Source organism: Phytophthora cinnamomi (genome assembly GCF_018691715.1).
Source record: "Phytophthora cinnamomi strain GKB4 chromosome Unknown Contig88, whole genome shotgun sequence".
NCBI classification, from domain to species: domain Eukaryota; phylum Oomycota; class Peronosporomycetes; order Peronosporales; family Peronosporaceae; genus Phytophthora; species Phytophthora cinnamomi.
In genome coordinates this window covers 1-18,593 of record NW_027151021.1, presented here as the reverse complement: position 1 = coordinate 18,593, position 18,593 = coordinate 1, and the positions used below count along the sequence as shown (strand labels likewise).

Below are 18,593 nucleotides of genomic sequence, written 5' to 3'. Positions count from 1 at the left end.
TCTTCCGCCACGCGCTGCCGTACTACACGCTGCCCGTCAGCCGCTCGTTGCTGCTCATCAGCATCTTCTTTCTTGACACGCTGTCGCCGTGCCATCAGGAGCTTGACCCGCTGACGCTAGGCCTGCCTGCGTGCCTTGCGTCTCGCCAGCCGTACTCGTGCCACCGCTTCCTTCAGGCTTCTGCCGCCCGGCGCATCACTTCCGTCCTGCGCGTCGCCCGCCGTCTCATCGTTGCCAGCGTCGCTCTCCGAGGCCGCACTCCGGTCTTTGGTCTCGCCGTCCGCGTACTGCGCAGTCGTGCACTCGACCATCGTCGCCGAGGCCAAGTCCGAGTCCGCCGCCACCATGTTCATCGTAAGCTCGCTCTCACCTCGCGCTATCTCGCACTCGTCGGTCGTCTGCGCCAACTCGCCGAGCTTCGTGTCGAAGTCGTTGCTCATCGCGTCGTGCTCGTCAATCACCATTACTCCGTCGGTGCTACTGCCGCTCGGCTCCGTCGCTTCGCAGCTCGGGTTGCCGTTCTCCACATCGCACTCGCCGATCGCACTCTCACACGCGTCGGGCTCTAACTCATGCTCGTCGCATACCGCCGTGTGCGCGTCGAGCTCCTGCTCGTACCCGTCGCTCGTCGCCTTGCCAGCGTCAAGCTGCGGCTTGCACTTGTCACCCATGCGCTCGTCGTCCATCTCTACGTCTCGTCTTGAGGCCGGCGTCACTATCGTGGTGATCTTCGCCACCACGGTGCCAACTCGCGTCGGCTCCGCTGCGCCTTCTCCATTTTTAGAAGGGTCGCCGCCTTCTCCAGTCTTGGACGGGTTGTCGCCTTCTCCAGTATGCTGTTGGTCTCCGTCGCCACTCCGTTCTCCACCATCACGTCGGTTAATACTGCCACTACCAGCGGCGTCGTCTCGTAGCTCACGCTCGCGTTCCTCACGCACGAAGCGTACTGCTGCCATTGCCGGTCTCACTGTATCCACGTAGCGTGTTGCACGCTCTTCGTCGCGCACGGCCATCAACGCGTGCATCTCGTCCATCATCTCGTCCACGCCGATCTTGGTACTGCCCGTAGGAGTCCTCGTCGTTCGCACTGAGGCCACCGTCACGTCGTCACCGTCTCTCGATCCTAGTCCGTCCGTTCCTCGAACCTTGGCCGCAAAGCCCTAGTTCGACACCTGTTGGCGATTTTTCCGCCGAACCGTCGCCACTGGCTCGTCGTTCATTGTTTCTTGGCCGCTCTGCATCTCGGTCATCAACTGCTCATGTGCCGTACCGCCATCACACTTCGCGTTCCTCATTCGCCGGGGATCCTCGTTTCGCATCGAACGCCGTAACCCCGTTACTGCGTCCGCTCCTCGTTTTCCGCCGGGGCCTTGACTTGCCGTACTCGCGACTGCAGGTATGCATCGTTGCGTGCTTTCGCCTCCGCGTCAGGGCACGTCCTCGCATAGTGCCCCGATTTATGGCAGGCAAAACACTTCGATCCGTTCGGGCATCGAGTCGACCAGTGACCCAACTGGCCGCACTGAAAACACGCGGTGTTGCCGCGCTGACCACCGTCGTTCTGTCCACTGCTCATGTTGCGCGTCGTTCGCGCGTCTCCGCCGTCCTTGTCGCCAGCGACTTGTTTCACTGCCGCTTTGAACCGTTTCCTCCTCGGCCTCGTATCCGACTCATCGCCACTCGACACCATTGGCTCTCGTCTTCGCCTGGGGCTTCGTAGCTGCTGGTTTGCTAGCCGCCGTCGTCGACCGCTTCCGCTCTGTCTTCATAGGCTCGTACCAGTATTTACCGTTCCACTTGTGACCTGGAGGAGGGTCCCACGTGCCAGACCACGCATTGTAGATGCCCTGTGGGTTGGTGAACAACGCCACCTGGCCCACTTCGCTCTGCGTCACTACTCAGTTGTTCTTTGTCGCCATAGTTGAGCCCGTGATCGCCGTTGGGAGACCCGTGCCGCCAATACCGGGAACCACCATCGTCTGGCCCGTAGTTCCAGCCATAGGAATCAGATAGGGACTGGGTGCAGTGGCCCATGGTAATCCAATATTCATCATCCCTTGAGCTACATTGTCCATCGGATCGTCAATGTCAGTAGCTTTGTCGACTGCTTCTTCAAGCGTGGCAGGTTTGGGAGCTTGCTTCACTAGCTTTTTAGTGGTCTTGTCCAGGCATCTGTAGAACTGAGCAAGCAACACACGCTCACCGACCCTGTTGCGACCGACTACATCTCGAAGCCCAGCTGCAAAATCCGCGCACGTCTCTCCTGGCATCATTCGGCGCATACTCACTCGCCATTCTGCCGCTGACTTGTCCAGTTTCTCAGCGTAGCGCCTCAGCAACGCTTTCTTGGGGTTGGTCCATGTTCTTTTCCGCGGCGACAAGCGTCGATTCATGTTCACCCACCACTTAGCTGCGTCATCCATTAGCTTGTTGCCCATAATGAAATACAGTGCTTGGTCAGACCACTTGCCTCGGCCCGATTCCTCAGCACCTTTCAACGCTAGATCTACACGATCAATCCAGGTTGACACTGACACCGTCGGCGAAGGGGTGAACGTGGGGAGTTCCAGGTCCTTCACGCTCCGCTTCACCGATTCATGGCGTCGTTCACGTCGACCGCGTCGTTCTCTCCGATCACGTCGTCCACGGGGTTCATCATCAGACGAATCATTGTCTCCATCACCGTCATCATCACTCACATCGTCGTCACTGCTCGGGCGGTCTTCACTCGATTCGGACGACTCGCTGCCCTCGTCGTCAGGGGGTCCAGCAGCGGCCCTCGTCGTCCGTGCTACTCGTCGTGTCGTCCGCTGGTTGCTGGGTTGCTGACCACCACCACTCGTTGGCTGAAGCTGAGCCACCATCGCTGTGAGTTGCTGCACGGCGGTAGCCATCGCCGTCATCTCGGAGGATGGCGTCGTGCCAGACATCGCTGCTGCCGCAACATCCACCGTCGCCGACCGAGGCGCTTCACCCCGTCGTTCACTCATTGCTGCCGTCATTCGCGTATCACTCGTCGTCTCCGTTGTCACCGGAGGTTGCCTGCTCATCTCACGCTGGTGCACGCCCACCAGAGTCTGCTCGTCCGTCGTGACCGCCGCCGCCATAGGCATCGAATTCCTGGTAGTCCTGCGTCGGTCGTCATTCGTTGGTTGGCTGGGCTGGAGAGGCTCGTCCCGCGTCGTCACGGAGGTTACTTGCGCCTGCAAGCCCACCACCGCCGCTGTTAGTTGCTGGAGTGCCGTCGCGAGGGTCGCGACCTCCATCGTTGGTGTGGGTTCCGCTCGTCCTTCACTTTCTTCGCTACCTGCGCCTGTCGTCATCCGTGGTGCTTCCGGCGACGACTCGTCGCGCGTCCCTTCGTCATCAGGATCCTCCACCGTGGGCGCCGTCTCGTCAGCTGATGGAGCCGATGCTTGCTCCTGATGCCCGCCTGCCGGTGCTTGGTCAACGTCATTGCCTGGGTCTCGGCGTGGCCGCGCCTGCTCATCGTGGTCGTCTCTCTTCTGCTCTTCATCGTCGTTCGCGTTGTCGTCGCCGTCATCATCATTTCGCGCTATCACGTCACTGACAGTGCGCTGGAATCGGCGCGTCTTGCCGGATCTCGTCATGGACTTCGTTCTCGTGGACGTCAAAGTCGTCATCGTGATCGTTCTCGTTGGCTGAGGCCCCTGTATGACCACCATGTAACGGACCTCTTATCTTGCCTGGTCGTGGGGCAGATCGTATAGCTACGCTGCGGTGGTCGTTTGTCCGCCGCGGCTTCAACTTAACACCGTCGATGGCCGTCAGGAACCACTTGGTTCCCCCCTGCCGGAGCGTCCGCCTGCGCCGCGTCCGCTCAAATTTTGATATTTCTCGTTAGTAAATAGACGCTAGCCTAAGCCAACAATCTACTCGTTCGCAACTCCTCTTACTGTCTTAGCAACTAGACCACCAACTGTCCCCAGATCCCGCACCGAGACGCTTCTGGAACACCCCCGGACCGTACTCGTCCGCCGTTGCTCCCACCCACGTCCGATACCGCCTGAAACCCAATCGGTCGCCCAGCCACACGTCCAGCAACAGTGCTCAGTAGTGACTCAGCTACCACTTCGCGCGCTGCGCTCGTCTCGTTCTCGTCACGCAGTCCTCAGGAGCTCGTCTCCTGTGGTCTACTCGCACTCGTACTCGTCTCGTTCTCGTCTCGTTCTCGTCTCGTCACAGCTCGCTCGCTGTCGTTCCGGTGTTCTCCACGGTCTTCGTGCGTCCGATGCTGCACGTTCGCTCTCCACTTGCGTCTTGCGGCGCGAATTCGGTTGTGCTTGCGTCTTGCGGCGCAAATTGGATTCTGCTTGCGTCCTCCGCCGCAAATTGGATTCTGCTTGCGTCTCCCGTCGCAAATTCGGTTCTGCTTGCGTCTCCCGTCGTGCGCCACCATCGTTCCGTGCAGCAGATCTGGACTCCACGAGGTACTTCAAGGTGCCGTACCCGCCGGATCCAGCGTACACTGACTTCACTTCGGTCGTGCTCACGTCTGCATCCCGTCGTCCACGTCCGCGTCTGTCGTCTGCGCATTCACCGCTAAGCGCATCTGCTCCCCAGTAACCGGATTGCGCCACCAGTCCATTACAGACGCTTAAAAATTACCCTTTAACGTAGCTGAAGCGGGACCTGCCTAACTCTTGCCACGGCGCTACGGATGATGGCGAAGTAGCCCCCGTCGCCGCGCACTTTTCTCGAAGCTGCTGCGAGAAGCCTTTCTCCACTGCCTCGCTTGCTTCGCAGCGACATCTCCCCCAGGTATAACGCGTCTTCTGTCGTGAAGGATGCTGGCGCAGTGGTTACCAGCACGTCGCCGCTAATGCACAATCGCTGACTGCGCCAGCACTCCAGTCGCATGCGCGCGCGGTAGGACAAACCGTCTTGTGACCAAGTGAAGATCTGCAGGTAAACCACGAGCCGCCCAGGCTGATCCACCCGCATTTCGGCGATATAGTCTCCATTTCCACCTGCACTGACACCCGATGCCATTCCGTTTGGAAACTGCGAGAACACGCGTTCCTTACCATCCAGTACTATGCGCATACAGTCCAGCGCGCCTGTCACACCCTCGGTCGACCGAAGAAGCAACATGCGCGCCTCGACATCCAAGGCGACCTCCAGCCGAACCAACTGCGAGATGACCTGGACCACCGAAAAAAGGGAGACCGAACCAGTGTCGTCGCGAACCGACCTAGAACCACTGCTGTTACCGATACCCACGGCCACAACCTGCTCGCTGGGTTTCCACACGGCTTCCTCCACGTCCATGACCCACGTATCGTTCCAGTCGTTCTCGATGGAGTTGCGTGGCGCGTGTGCTTCGCCGAACGTCATGTCTTGTGGATTCTGCTGCGCCAGAGCACAGGGAACGCTGTTTTGTGCTGACAAGTTGATATACGCTTCACGCATCTGAGCTACGAACGCGTTCCAGCCTGCGAAGTTCTGGCCGCTCAGGATGCCTCGCACTTGCGGCCTCCGCGCGTTGAAGTGTTCGTGCGTGTACACGGCGGCGATGACTTCTTCGGCCACGTTGACCAAGCAGCGCAGCGGCGTCTGCTCGAACACGTGCTCGTCCAACCGATCCTGGAGCTCCTCCACGAAGAGCACGAAGCAGGCACGTAGAGCGTGTTTGTCCAGGACGGAGCGGGCGTACTGGCGGAAGAACGCGCGCATCCATTTCAACGTGCCCGCCGAAAACAGCCACAGCGCAGCCTGCGCCAGCGCGCGCGCTAGCTTCTCCAGGTCGGGTGGCACAATCTTCATTGCGGCATCCGCCTCAACCTTGCCAATGGCGGAGAACGAGGCGCCGGCCGATCCTTGATCGGCTTCGGTCTGGTCCAGCACAAGTTTTGAAAACAGTTGAGTTTGCTGGGCTCGTTCGCAGGTCCCGCCAGCGCCTCCTGCAATTTGCCATGGATTAACTGTACGAGCTCATCGGCGTAAGACGCATAGTCACTCAGCGGGGCCCAGCGCAAGAACGAATACGCTAGCGCTAAATTCCTCGACACGACCACAGTGGACGCATTCGCGTGCTCCCACCGCAACTTGTCCTCGAGCAGGTCGGACGATTCCATGGAGAAAGGAGAGTACGCTGCAAGTGGCGACGTGCGCTGGCGCTTGGCATGCTGCGCGTCAGTGAAGAAAGGGTCCATGCTGACTTCCATCGGGGGGCGCACCTCGGTACTCCTGGCAATAGATGAGCGTGGATGGTGCTCGTACGCTCGGCCACTGTTGTTGTCGAGCTCTGGCGCGTATTCAGCCGCGTCCGCGTAACCCAGTGCTGCGCCATCCACGTAAGGCAACTGGTACTGGTCGGACGGCGCGCGGCGGTAGGAAATGACGGTAAACTCGGGCGAAATCACGACGTCCAGGATGCGGCACAGCTGCGTGTGCGCGTGGGTTGGCTCGCGGACCTGCCGAGACATTTTGCGCTGTGATTATGTTCAGGTCACGTCCAACCCGCAGGCTGCGCTGTCACGGTGTGTCGTCTTTTGTAGCAAGGCAATAGGCGACGACTACCTGCATGGACACCTCTTCCTCGTGTCATCTGTGTAATGCAGTCACCTCGCAGTCTTCCGTCCACCAGCCTTCCCTTCCCCGCCTCCGTTGTTTTAAATTTTAAACTCTTGTCCACCAGCCCTGCCTCCCTTGTTTAATAAACACTATTAGATGGCGGCAGTTGTCTCCGCTGGTCCGCGAGTCCAATCTCGGCGAGTCCAAAGAAGAGGCGGATACCTCGATCGAACCGCTGCTTGGCAATCCGGAAAGATGGCCGCGGTTCCCCCGCCGCCTCCCCTGGAGGTGACGCGCGCCGCCTTCTTCCGCCTCGAGTGCAGCCACGCACAGCTCTTCCAGCCCGAGTACAAGAGGTACGCACGCAGGACCGCTGCAAGCGCCTCTAGCTGCTCGAGCACCAGCCCAGCACTAGAAGCACAATACAAAAAAAAAGAAAATGCACTGCGTTGCTCTCTGTCCGATGACCGAGAGCTGCGACGCACTCACTCACTCACTCACTCGCATGCCTGTTCATTTGCCTGCCTGCCTATTTGCCTGTGTGCTGACGCTGCCGCCGCTCTCACAGGAGCAACCGCACCAAGGGCCTCAAGATTCTACGGTACGCGCCTGGCGCTAATCCCGTCAATGTGAGACCAAAGCTGACTCATGTAACCTCGCTGCTGCTGGCGTCGGGTCCGTTCACCCGTGCAGGTGCTTCCCGCACTGCTGCCCCGAGCACATCGACCGCAGCTACTGCGGCACGTCGCTCAGCGTGCGCGTGGAACTGGCGACCCGGGCCTCGCACGGCGCGCCGCCCAGCCAAGTCGTGGCCGTGTTCGCGCGCTTCGAGGCCACGAGCGACGTGAGCCTCCGCCCCGGCGAGTGCGTCGAGGTCAGCAAGATGGCGGCCGCCACGCAGTCCGACAGCAACCTGGAGGGCCAGTGGGTGGCGGGCACGCTGGACCGGCCGTCCAAACTCGTGACGACCATCCGCATGCCGGGCGCGCCGCCGGACGACCACAAGCCGCTGGTGTTCCACCTGAACGGCAAGCCCTTCTCGCGCTGGTACTACGACTGGGAGAGCGGCGCCAACAAGGCGCAGCGCCTCATGAAGCACGTGCTCAAGGCCTACGTCGTCGAGCGCTGCGCCGTCGACCACCAAGACAACCTCACGGACTTCACGAGCCGCCACGCGCACACGCAGCTGTACCGCATCCTGGACGTCGTGACTTCGCCCGAGTTCACCGTCATTTCCTACCGCCGCGCGCCGTCCGACCAGTACCAGTTGCCTTACGTGGATGGCGCAGCACTGGGTTACGCGGACGCGGCTGAATACGCGCCAGAGCTCGACAACAACAGTGGCCGAGCGTACGAGCACCATCCACGCTCATCTATTGCCAGGAGTACCGAGGTGCGCCCCCCGATGGAAGTCAGCATGGACCCTTTCTTCACTGACGCGCAGCATGCCAAGCGCCAGCGCACGTCGCCACTTGCAGCGTACTCTCCTTTCTCCATGGAATCGTCCGACCTGCTCGAGGACAAGTTGCGGTGGGAGCACGCGAATGCGTCCACTGTGGTCGTGTCGAGGAATTTAGCGCTAGCGTATTCGTTCTTGCGCTGGGCCCCGCTGAGTGACTATGCGTCTTACGCCGATGAGCTCGTACAGTTAATCCATGGCAAATTGCAGGAGGCGCTGGCGGGACCTGCGAACGAGCCCAGCAAACTCAACTGTTTTTCAAAACTTGTGCTGGACCAGACCGAAGCCGATCAAGGATCGGCCGGCGCCTCGTTCTCCGCCATTGGCAAGGTTGAGGCGGATGCCGCAATGAAGATTGTGCCACCCGACCTGGAGAAGCTAGCGCGCGCGCTGGCGCAGGCTGCGCTGTGGCTGTTTTCGGCGGGCACGTTGAAATGGATGCGCGCGTTCTTCCGCCAGTACGCCCGCTCCGTCCTGGACAAACACGCTCTACGTGCCTGCTTCGTGCTCTTCGTGGAGGAGCTCCAGGATCGGTTGGACGAGCACGTGTTCGAGCAGACGCCGCTGCGCTGCTTGGTCAACGTGGCCGAAGAAGTCATCGCCGCCGTGTACACGCACGAACACTTCAACGCGCGGAGGCCGCAAGTGCGAGGCATCCTGAGCGGCCAGAACTTCGCAGGCTGGAACGCGTTCGTAGCTCAGATGCGTGAAGCGTATATCAACTTGTCAGCACAAAACAGCGTTCCCTGTGCTCTGGCGCAGCAGAATCCACAAGACATGACGTTCGGCGAAGCACACGCGCCACGCAACTCCATCGAGAACGACTGGAACGATACGTGGGTCATGGACGTGGAGGAAGCCGTGTGGAAACCCAGCGAGCAGGTTGTGGCCGTGGGTATCGGTAACAGTAGTGGTTCTAGGTCGGTTCGCGACGACACTGGTTCGGTCTCCCTTTTTTCGGTGGTCCAGGTCATCTCGCAGTTGGTTCGGCTGGAGGTCGCCTTGGATGTCGAGGCGCGCATGTTGCTTCTTCGGTCGACCGAGGGTGTGACAGGCGCGCTGGACTGTATGCGCATAGTACTGGATGGTAAGGAACGCGTGTTCTCGCAGTTTCCAAACGGAATGGCATCGGGTGTCAGTGCAGGTGGAAATGGAGACTATATCGCCGAAATGCGGGTGGATCAGCCTGGGCGGCTCGTGGTTTACCTGCAGATCTTCACTTGGTCACAAGACGGTCCGTCCTACCGCGCGCGCATGCGACTGGAGTGCTGGCGCAGTCAGCGATTGTGCATTAGCGGCGACGTGCTGGTAACCACTGCGCCAGCATCCTTCACGACAGAAGACGCGTTGTACCTGGGGGAGATGTCGCTGCGAAGCAAGCGCGAGGCAGTGCAGAAAGGCTTCTCGCAGCAGCTTCGAGAAAAGTACGCGGCGACGGGGGCTACTTCGCCATCATCCGTAGCATCGTGGCAAGAGTTAGGTAGGTTCCGCTTCAGCTACGTTAAAGGGTAACTTTTAGCGTCTAGCATAGGTGTTGAGTTAATTGTTGGAGACTGCTGTTGGCGTGCTCAAAGCGTCAAGTGCGGCTAAGCACACGGGCAATATAACATCATATTGAGTAGCGTGATGCATGCTGACTTTCATTACTTGCGGGTGGCTGGCCTTTTCATCTAATTCAGATACAACGTTGATAAGTTCAAACTGAAACAGGACACTACAGTCAAAAATAAATAGCGACTGTGTTTTCGAGTCGGAGTCAACGAGTAGCATCAGTTAGGAAAATTGGTATGATTCATTACCCTTTAACAGGAAAAAAATAGCAGCAGAAGCAAAATAAATCCGCAGAACCCGTTAGAATCTTACATTCGCACTACCGGTAGGCAGTGCTTCCGACCCACTTGTACCAAATACCTCCTTCCTTCCCAGTAGATTTAGTACGTTGCCAGCGGTGCAATTCTGCCACAGTACTTCGCAGGGGTTAAACGCACACACCCCTTGAAGCAACTTCTACGTGGAAGTTCAATTGATAGCAGCCAACGTGGCGTCGGACTCGGCTTTCGATTGTTTAGAGTCCTCAAAACATCACGGCAGCGATGCATGGTCCTTCGAACCCCGTCGAGCACATCGAGATCAGTGGTAAGTGCTCACGGAAATTGGTACGAACGGCAATTCCAGCTTCGGTAGCCGCCAATCACCATTTCCGGTTCGATCCGCACCAATCGGCGCGAATGCGGCATCACACCCGAGGCAGCAAGGCATTTGGCGCGCCGGAAGCGTACCGGTGTGCAGCTGAATCAACCATCCGCCTTACGTCGCAAGAAATGCAGGGTAGGAGCGAGGGAGACTTTGGTGCAAACGATATTCGCCCCCTAAGTAGGTATGCGCTCATGCACAGGTCGTCAAGTAATCTCCGGTGGGTGTCGCTGCACCCTGTCTGCGCTGGTTCGATCGCCTACGAAGGCTCAAGACTCAAGATGGCGGGATCACCCGCCCGTCGTCCTCCTATCCTTGAAATCGAGCTAGCACCACGCTCCTGCCGACCGAAGCGCAGTGCTTTCCCATTTCTGCAACCTCGAATCCGATCTCCACGGAAACCGGCCGCAAACAACCGGCTAGCCTGAAAACACTGCGTCGCAAGCTGGTCCAAACGCTGCTCCACCACGAGCATGCAGAAGGTGGAGTATCGCCGAAGAAGGTGAAGCATCGCCACATTCCCCCCTTGAAAAGCAGTTCCCCATACGCCTCCATTCACAAATTTTGCCCGCTGCAGTATCGAGCATCACGCTAGTTATTACCATCAACTCGCGTCACAGCTACGAATCTCACGCATGCAAATGAAAGCGCGACGTAAGTATGCTCGCGTGGTCGCGGAAACCGGATTTGCCGATCCAATTTACGGCTCGATGATTCACGCGATTATTTATCACCGTCCACAATTTGTAGACGTCGCTGGTGCAGATCCCATGCATCCATTATTCGAGACGATTTTGCACGATTGCTTCAACATCGTCGAGTTTATACTGCGTTTCGAAAGATTTGTGAGCTGGACAGTGTGCGCCAAGAGCGCCACCTCAACCAGCTCCACTACTTGGCTACAAAACCGCAACCCCAGAAGTGCCTCTCGATCTCTCTCAGACACCTCTAACGGGAAAAAAAAAATAGCAGCAGAAGCAAAATAAATCCGCAGAACCCGTTAGAATCTTACATTCGCACTACCGGTAGGCAGTGCTTCCGACCCACTTGTACCAAATACCTCCTTCCTTCCCAGTAGATTTAGTACGTTGCCAGCGGTGCAATTCTGCCACAGTACTTCGCAGGGGTTAAACGCACACACCCCTTGAAGCAACTTCTACGTGGAAGTTCAATTGATAGCAGCCAACGTGGCGTCGGACTCGGCTTTCGATTGTTTAGAGTCCTCAAAACATCACGGCAGCGATGCATGGTCCTTCGAACCCCGTCGAGCACATCGAGATCAGTGGTAAGTGCTCACGGAAATTGGTACGAACGGCAATTCCAGCTTCGGTAGCCGCCAATCACCATTTCCGGTTCGATCCGCACCAATCGGCGCGAATGCGGCATCACACCCGAGGCAGCAAGGCATTTGGCGCGCCGGAAGCGTACCGGTGTGCAGCTGAATCAACCATCCGCCTTACGTCGCAAGAAATGCAGGGTAGGAGCGAGGGAGACTTTGGTGCAAACGATATTCGCCCCCTAAGTAGGTATGCGCTCATGCACAGGTCGTCAAGTAATCTCCGGTGGGTGTCGCTGCACCCTGTCTGCGCTGGTTCGATCGCCTACGAAGGCTCAAGACTCAAGATGGCGGGATCACCCGCCCGTCGTCCTCCTATCCTTGAAATCGAGCTAGCACCACGCTCCTGCCGACCGAAGCGCAGTGCTTTCCCATTTCTGCAACCTCGAATCCGATCTCCACGGAAACCGGCCGCAAACAACCGGCTAGCCTGAAAACACTGCGTCGCAAGCTGGTCCAAACGCTGCTCCACCACGAGCATGCAGAAGGTGGAGTATCGCCGAAGAAGGTGAAGCATCGCCACATTCCCCCCTTGAAAAGCAGTTCCCCATACGCCTCCATTCACAAATTTTGCCCGCTGCAGTATCGAGCATCACGCTAGTTATTACCATCAACTCGCGTCACAGCTACGAATCTCACGCATGCAAATGAAAGCGCGACGTAAGTATGCTCGCGTGGTCGCGGAAACCGGATTTGCCGATCCAATTTACGTCTCGATGATTCACGCGATTATTTATCACCGTCCACAATTTGTAGACGTCGCTGGTGCAGATCCCATGCATCCATTATTCGAGACGATTTTGCACGATTGCTTCAACATCGTCGAGTTTATACTGCGTTTCGAAAGATTTGTGAGCTGGACAGTGTGCGCCAAGAGCGCCACCTCAACCAGCTCCACTACTTGGCTACAAAACCGCAACCCCAGAAGTGCCTCTCGATCTCTCTCAGACACCTCTAACGGGAAAAAAAAAATAGCAGCAGAAGCAAAATAAATCCGCAGAACCCGTTAGAAGCTTACATTCGCACTACCGGTAGGCAGTGCTTCCGACCCACTTGTACCAAATACCTCCTTCCTTCCCAGTAGATTTAGTACGTTGCCAGCGGTGCAATTCTGCCACAGTACTTCGCAGGGGTTAAACGCACACACCCCTTGAAGCAACTTCTACGTGGAAGTTCAATTGATAGCAGCCAACGTGGCGTCGGACTCGGCTTTCGATTGTTTAGAGTCCTCAAAACATCACGGCAGCGATGCATGGTCCTTCGAACCCCGTCGAGCACATCGAGATCAGTGGTAAGTGCTCACGGAAATTGGTACGAACGGCAATTCCAGCTTCGGTAGCCGCCAATCACCATTTCCGGTTCGATCCGCACCAATCGGCGCGAATGCGGCATCACACCCGAGGCAGCAAGGCATTTGGCGCGCCGGAAGCGTACCGGTGTGCAGCTGAATCAACCATCCGCCTTACGTCGCAAGAAATGCAGGGTAGGAGCGAGGGAGACTTTGGTGCAAACGATATTCGCCCCCTAAGTAGGTATGCGCTCATGCACAGGTCGTCAAGTAATCTCCGGTGGGTGTCGCTGCACCCTGTCTGCGCTGGTTCGATCGCCTACGAAGGCTCAAGACTCAAGATGGCGGGATCACCCGCCCGTCGTCCTCCTATCCTTGAAATCGAGCTAGCACCACGCTCCTGCCGACCGAAGCGCAGTGCTTTCCCATTTCTGCAACCTCGAATCCGATCTCCACGGAAACCGGCCGCAAACAACCGGCTAGCCTGAAAACACTGCGTCGCAAGCTGGTCCAAACGCTGCTCCACCACGAGCATGCAGAAGGTGGAGTATCGCCGAAGAAGGTGAAGCATCGCCACATTCCCCCCTTGAAAAGCAGTTCCCCATACGCCTCCATTCACAAATTTTGCCCGCTGCAGTATCGAGCATCACGCTAGTTATTACCATCAACTCGCGTCACAGCTACGAATCTCACGCATGCAAATGAAAGCGCGACGTAAGTATGCTCGCGTGGTCGCGGAAACCGGATTTGCCGATCCAATTTACGTCTCGATGATTCACGCGATTATTTATCACCGTCCACAATTTGTAGACGTCGCTGGTGCAGATCCCATGCATCCATTATTCGAGACGATTTTGCACGATTGCTTCAACATCGTCGAGTTTATACTGCGTTTCGAAAGATTTGTGAGCTGGACAGTGTGCGCCAAGAGCGCCACCTCAACCAGCTCCACTACTTGGCTACAAAACCGCAACCCCAGAAGTGCCTCTCGATCTCTCTCAGACACCTCTAACGGGAAAAAAATAGCAGCAGAAGCAAAATAAATCCGCAGAACCCGTTAGAATCTTACATTCGCACTACCGGTAGGCAGTGCTTCCGACCCACTTGTACCAAATACCTCCTTCCTTCCCAGTAGATTTAGTACGTTGCCAGCGGTGCAATTCTGCCACAGTACTTCGCAGGGGTTAAACGCACACACCCCTTGAAGCAACTTCTACGTGGAAGTTCAATTGATAGCAGCCAACGTGGCGTCGGACTCGGCTTTCGATTGTTTAGAGTCCTCAAAACATCACGGCAGCGATGCATGGTCCTTCGAACCCCGTCGAGCACATCGAGATCAGTGGTAAGTGCTCACGGAAATTGGTACGAACGGCAATTCCAGCTTCGGTAGCCGCCAATCACCATTTCCGGTTCGATCCGCACCAATCGGCGCGAATGCGGCATCACACCCGAGGCAGCAAGGCATTTGGCGCGCCGGAAGCGTACCGGTGTGCAGCTGAATCAACCATCCGCCTTACGTCGCAAGAAATGCAGGGTAGGAGCGAGGGAGACTTTGGTGCAAACGATATTCGCCCCCTAAGTAGGTATGCGCTCATGCACAGGTCGTCAAGTAATCTCCGGTGGGTGTCGCTGCACCCTGTCTGCGCTGGTTCGATCGCCTACGAAGGCTCAAGACTCAAGATGGCGGGATCACCCGCCCGTCGTCCTCCTATCCTTGAAATCGAGCTAGCACCACGCTCCTGCCGACCGAAGCGCAGTGCTTTCCCATTTCTGCAACCTCGAATCCGATCTCCACGGAAACCGGCCGCAAACAACCGGCTAGCCTGAAAAACACTGCGTCGCAAGCTGGTCCAAACGCTGCTCCACCACGAGCATGCAGAAGGTGGAGTATCGCCGAAGAAGGTGAAGCATCGCCACATTCCCCCCTTGAAAAGCAGTTCCCCATACGCCTCCATTCACAAATTTTGCCCGCTGCAGTATCGAGCATCACGCTAGTTATTACCATCAACTCGCGTCACAGCTACGAATCTCACGCATGCAAATGAAAGCGCGACGTAAGTATGCTCGCGTGGTCGCGGAAACCGGATTTGCCGATCCAATTTACGGCTCGATGATTCACGCGATTATTTATCACCGTCCACAATTTGTAGACGTCGCTGGTGCAGATCCCATGCATCCATTATTCGAGACGATTTTGCACGATTGCTTCAACATCGTCGAGTTTATACTGCGTTTCGAAAGATTTGTGAGCTGGACAGTGTGCGCCAAGAGCGCCACCTCAACCAGCTCCACTACTTGGCTACAAAACCGCAACCCCAGAAGTGCCTCTCGATCTCTCTCAGACACCTCTAACGGGAAAAAAAAAATAGCAGCAGAAGCAAAATAAATCCGCAGAACCCGTTAGAATCTTACATTCGCACTACCGGTAGGCAGTGCTTCCGACCCACTTGTACCAAATACCTCCTTCCTTCCCAGTAGATTTAGTACGTTGCCAGCGGTGCAATTCTGCCACAGTACTTCGCAGGGGTTAAACGCACACACCCCTTGAAGCAACTTCTACGTGGAAGTTCAATTGATAGCAGCCAACGTGGCGTCGGACTCGGCTTTCGATTGTTTAGAGTCCTCAAAACATCACGGCAGCGATGCATGGTCCTTCGAACCCCGTCGAGCACATCGAGATCAGTGGTAAGTGCTCACGGAAATTGGTACGAACGGCAATTCCAGCTTCGGTAGCCGCCAATCACCATTTCCGGTTCGATCCGCACCAATCGGCGCGAATGCGGCATCACACCCGAGGCAGCAAGGCATTTGGCGCGCCGGAAGCGTACCGGTGTGCAGCTGAATCAACCATCCGCCTTACGTCGCAAGAAATGCAGGGTAGGAGCGAGGGAGACTTTGGTGCAAACGATATTCGCCCCCTAAGTAGGTATGCGCTCATGCACAGGTCGTCAAGTAATCTCCGGTGGGTGTCGCTGCACCCTGTCTGCGCTGGTTCGATCGCCTACGAAGGCTCAAGACTCAAGATGGCGGGATCACCCGCCCGTCGTCCTCCTATCCTTGAAATCGAGCTAGCACCACGCTCCTGCCGACCGAAGCGCAGTGCTTTCCCATTTCTGCAACCTCGAATCCGATCTCCACGGAAACCGGCCGCAAACAACCGGCTAGCCTGAAAAACACTGCGTCGCAAGCTGGTCCAAACGCTGCTCCACCACGAGCATGCAGAAGGTGGAGTATCGCCGAAGAAGGTGAAGCATCGCCACATTCCCCCCTTGAAAAGCAGTTCCCCATACGCCTCCATTCACAAATTTTGCCCGCTGCAGTATCGAGCATCACGCTAGTTATTACCATCAACTCGCGTCACAGCTACGAATCTCACGCATGCAAATGAAAGCGCGACGTAAGTATTTTCCGAGAAGGTACAGCGATGGGGGCGCAGTCAAATCATTTTCGGATACGTGTCAGCTAGTCGAGCTACGTGTTGGACGTGGACGTGTTTTGCTGCCTCTAGCATTGAAAATATGGAAAGGACTGTAACTACACTACGCTGGGCGCACAGATCAGGTCACGCGCTTGGCCATGGGGGACGAGGTGGTCTCTTCCGCTCGTACTCGCAATCTTATCTTAAAAATAGCCTTCCCTCAAATTAACTCAGGAAACCACCCAGCTCGCGTCGTCGCGGAAACGGATTTGCAGATCCTATTTACGTCTCGATGATTCACGCAATCATTCATCACCGTCCACAATTTGTAGACGTCGCTGATGCAGATCTCATGCATCCATTGTTCGACAACATCGTCGAGTTTATATTACTGCGTTTCGAAAGATTTGTGAGATGGACAGTGCACGTCAAGAGCACCGCCCAACTCTGACTTGCACGCCGAGGTCGTCAGCAGCGCAACCCGCATCCGCTTGAACTTTCACGAATTCGATGCTACCACCGACGGAGCAAGGCATTTCATGCAGCTGAATTTACGATCGTATCGCAGACAGCCCAGGATGCGGAAAGAGAAGCAGGCAGGATCCAGCGGAAACGAAAGTCGCCCATCGCAACCGTAATCATGGAGGTCACTGTGTGGCAGACACGCATCGGTCCTCCTTCTCCCAGGCAACTAATTTGCCGACATTACAGCGAAAAAACGCACACACCAATGGGCAATTAGTCCAGCCTCCAATATGGTGCGCATAATTTGCATTGTCAGCGGGTCGGTCCTTTGGTTCGGGCTGCAGTTCTTCGCCTAACGGTATTCGAGCTCATCGCGCGTTCGAATTGTGGCACTAACACTGCACTGTTACCATAAGTGTTGTACCATGATAATGATACACCTTCAGATAGTGATTCCTCTCGATTGTAATAACATGGACTCTCCCTGGTCTATCGCTACGGAGAGGATTGTCTGTGTCTCATCTACGAGCAGCATAACCTACAGACCTACATATACTTGTCGGCACCCTCCTGGTGGTGGGCGCTCTTGCTTGGCAGTGAGAAGATTCTGGTCCAGCTTGGAAAGGCAACCTACTAGTATCTATCATTACTATGCATCACCCCATCTCATTCTAAAATCACATCTGCCAAGCCCTCTTGATCTCGCGCGATACCATGCCAGTGGCTGATGTTGGCGCAAGCAATATCCCGCCTGAGGCACTACAGTACTGCACACCACTTTACAGTTGTGATTAAGCCTGAGACACTTCCTCAGGCAGGATATCATCGGGTGTTGTGTCCTGACGCCATAAGTTTATAATTTATGGGCTCGGCCAAGCCAGAGGTCGCAGGCTGCCAGCAGTACGAATGATTGTTTTCGCAGCTGATGGCTTCAAGCCGCAATCGTCGTCGGGCCTTTTTCACGCTTAGGGGCCCACGCAGGTTTCTGCTCCTCATTATCGTCCGAGCCGAAGAACCTGCTGGCAGTAACAATAGTAATTGGATTGTATACTACGTTAGTACATTTGCTTTTCCGACCCGAAGAACATGCTGGTAGTAACAATAGAATAATATACTACGTTAGTACATTTGCGTTTTCGACAGGCGTGTCAAAATACCTAGGCGTGGTTGTCGTGACTGTCGAAAACAGTGCAAGTAGAACGACGCGTTCGAGTCAGATTTCGGCATGGAGGGGGAGAGGAGCACGAGCGCTATCGCACGGGCAGGCAGCGGCACGCAATGCGGGGTCTGCTCGTCGCCAGAGTCGTCCGAGTCATCACGTTGTTGATGCTGCGCTTCTTGTCTGGGGTGAGTGGCCGTAGCGGCGCGGAGAGAGAGGGAAAGCACACGGGATATCAGTGAGGGGGCGGTGGGGCTGCGCACAGAGCCACAGGAGACCAAGGAAGAACTACCCTACCGTCGGAGCTGGCTTGCTGCTTGCTTCATGTCTGTCGATATCAAGGTGTCGAAGGTTTATGTTCGGAACACGAATGTATCGAAAGAATGGTACATGGAGGTGTGAGGGACGGCTTCAACGGCAACTGCAGTACTGCCGAAGGAGGAGGCAGCGCCAAAAGAACGTTAACGCGTGGATTGCTAACCCAGCATATTTTGTTGGCCACCACAAATGTCATACCAGTGGGTGCCTTCCAAAACCCATATATAAAACGGTTTGGTCATTAGGGATTAAACAGGTCATTAAACGGAGCGATTATTATAATAAACGGAATTGTTTGAAGGATAAAAAAAGTGTCTGTTCAAACAATTCGAAAATGGGTTTATCGCCAGTCTGCGCCAGTTAATCAATACAATGTCATGTTGCAGTCATACAATGAATCGATTAATGCTGCGGCTTCAG

The 18,593-nt window shown here is 56.2% G+C and overlaps 2 protein-coding genes across 2 annotated transcripts; one reads left to right on the top strand and one right to left on the bottom strand.

The window, feature by feature from the left end:
- Nucleotides 1-4,632: 4,632 nt before the first annotated feature.
- On the bottom strand, nucleotides 4,633-6,449 carry IUM83_19991 (uncharacterized protein; the record flags this gene model as incomplete). Its single annotated transcript, XM_067945056.1, has 2 exons — nucleotides 4,633-5,856; nucleotides 5,952-6,449. 2 exons carry the CDS (start codon nucleotides 6,447-6,449, stop codon nucleotides 4,633-4,635), a joined length of 1,722 nt encoding a protein of 573 aa, XP_067784584.1.
- Nucleotides 6,450-6,792: 343 nt separating this feature from the next.
- On the top strand, nucleotides 6,793-9,508 carry IUM83_19990 (uncharacterized protein; the record flags this gene model as incomplete). Its single annotated transcript, XM_067945055.1, has 3 exons — nucleotides 6,793-6,893; nucleotides 7,106-7,138; nucleotides 7,231-9,508. 3 exons carry the CDS (start codon nucleotides 6,793-6,795, stop codon nucleotides 9,506-9,508), a joined length of 2,412 nt encoding a protein of 803 aa, XP_067784585.1.
- Between the last annotated feature and the right edge of the window lie 9,085 nt (nucleotides 9,509-18,593).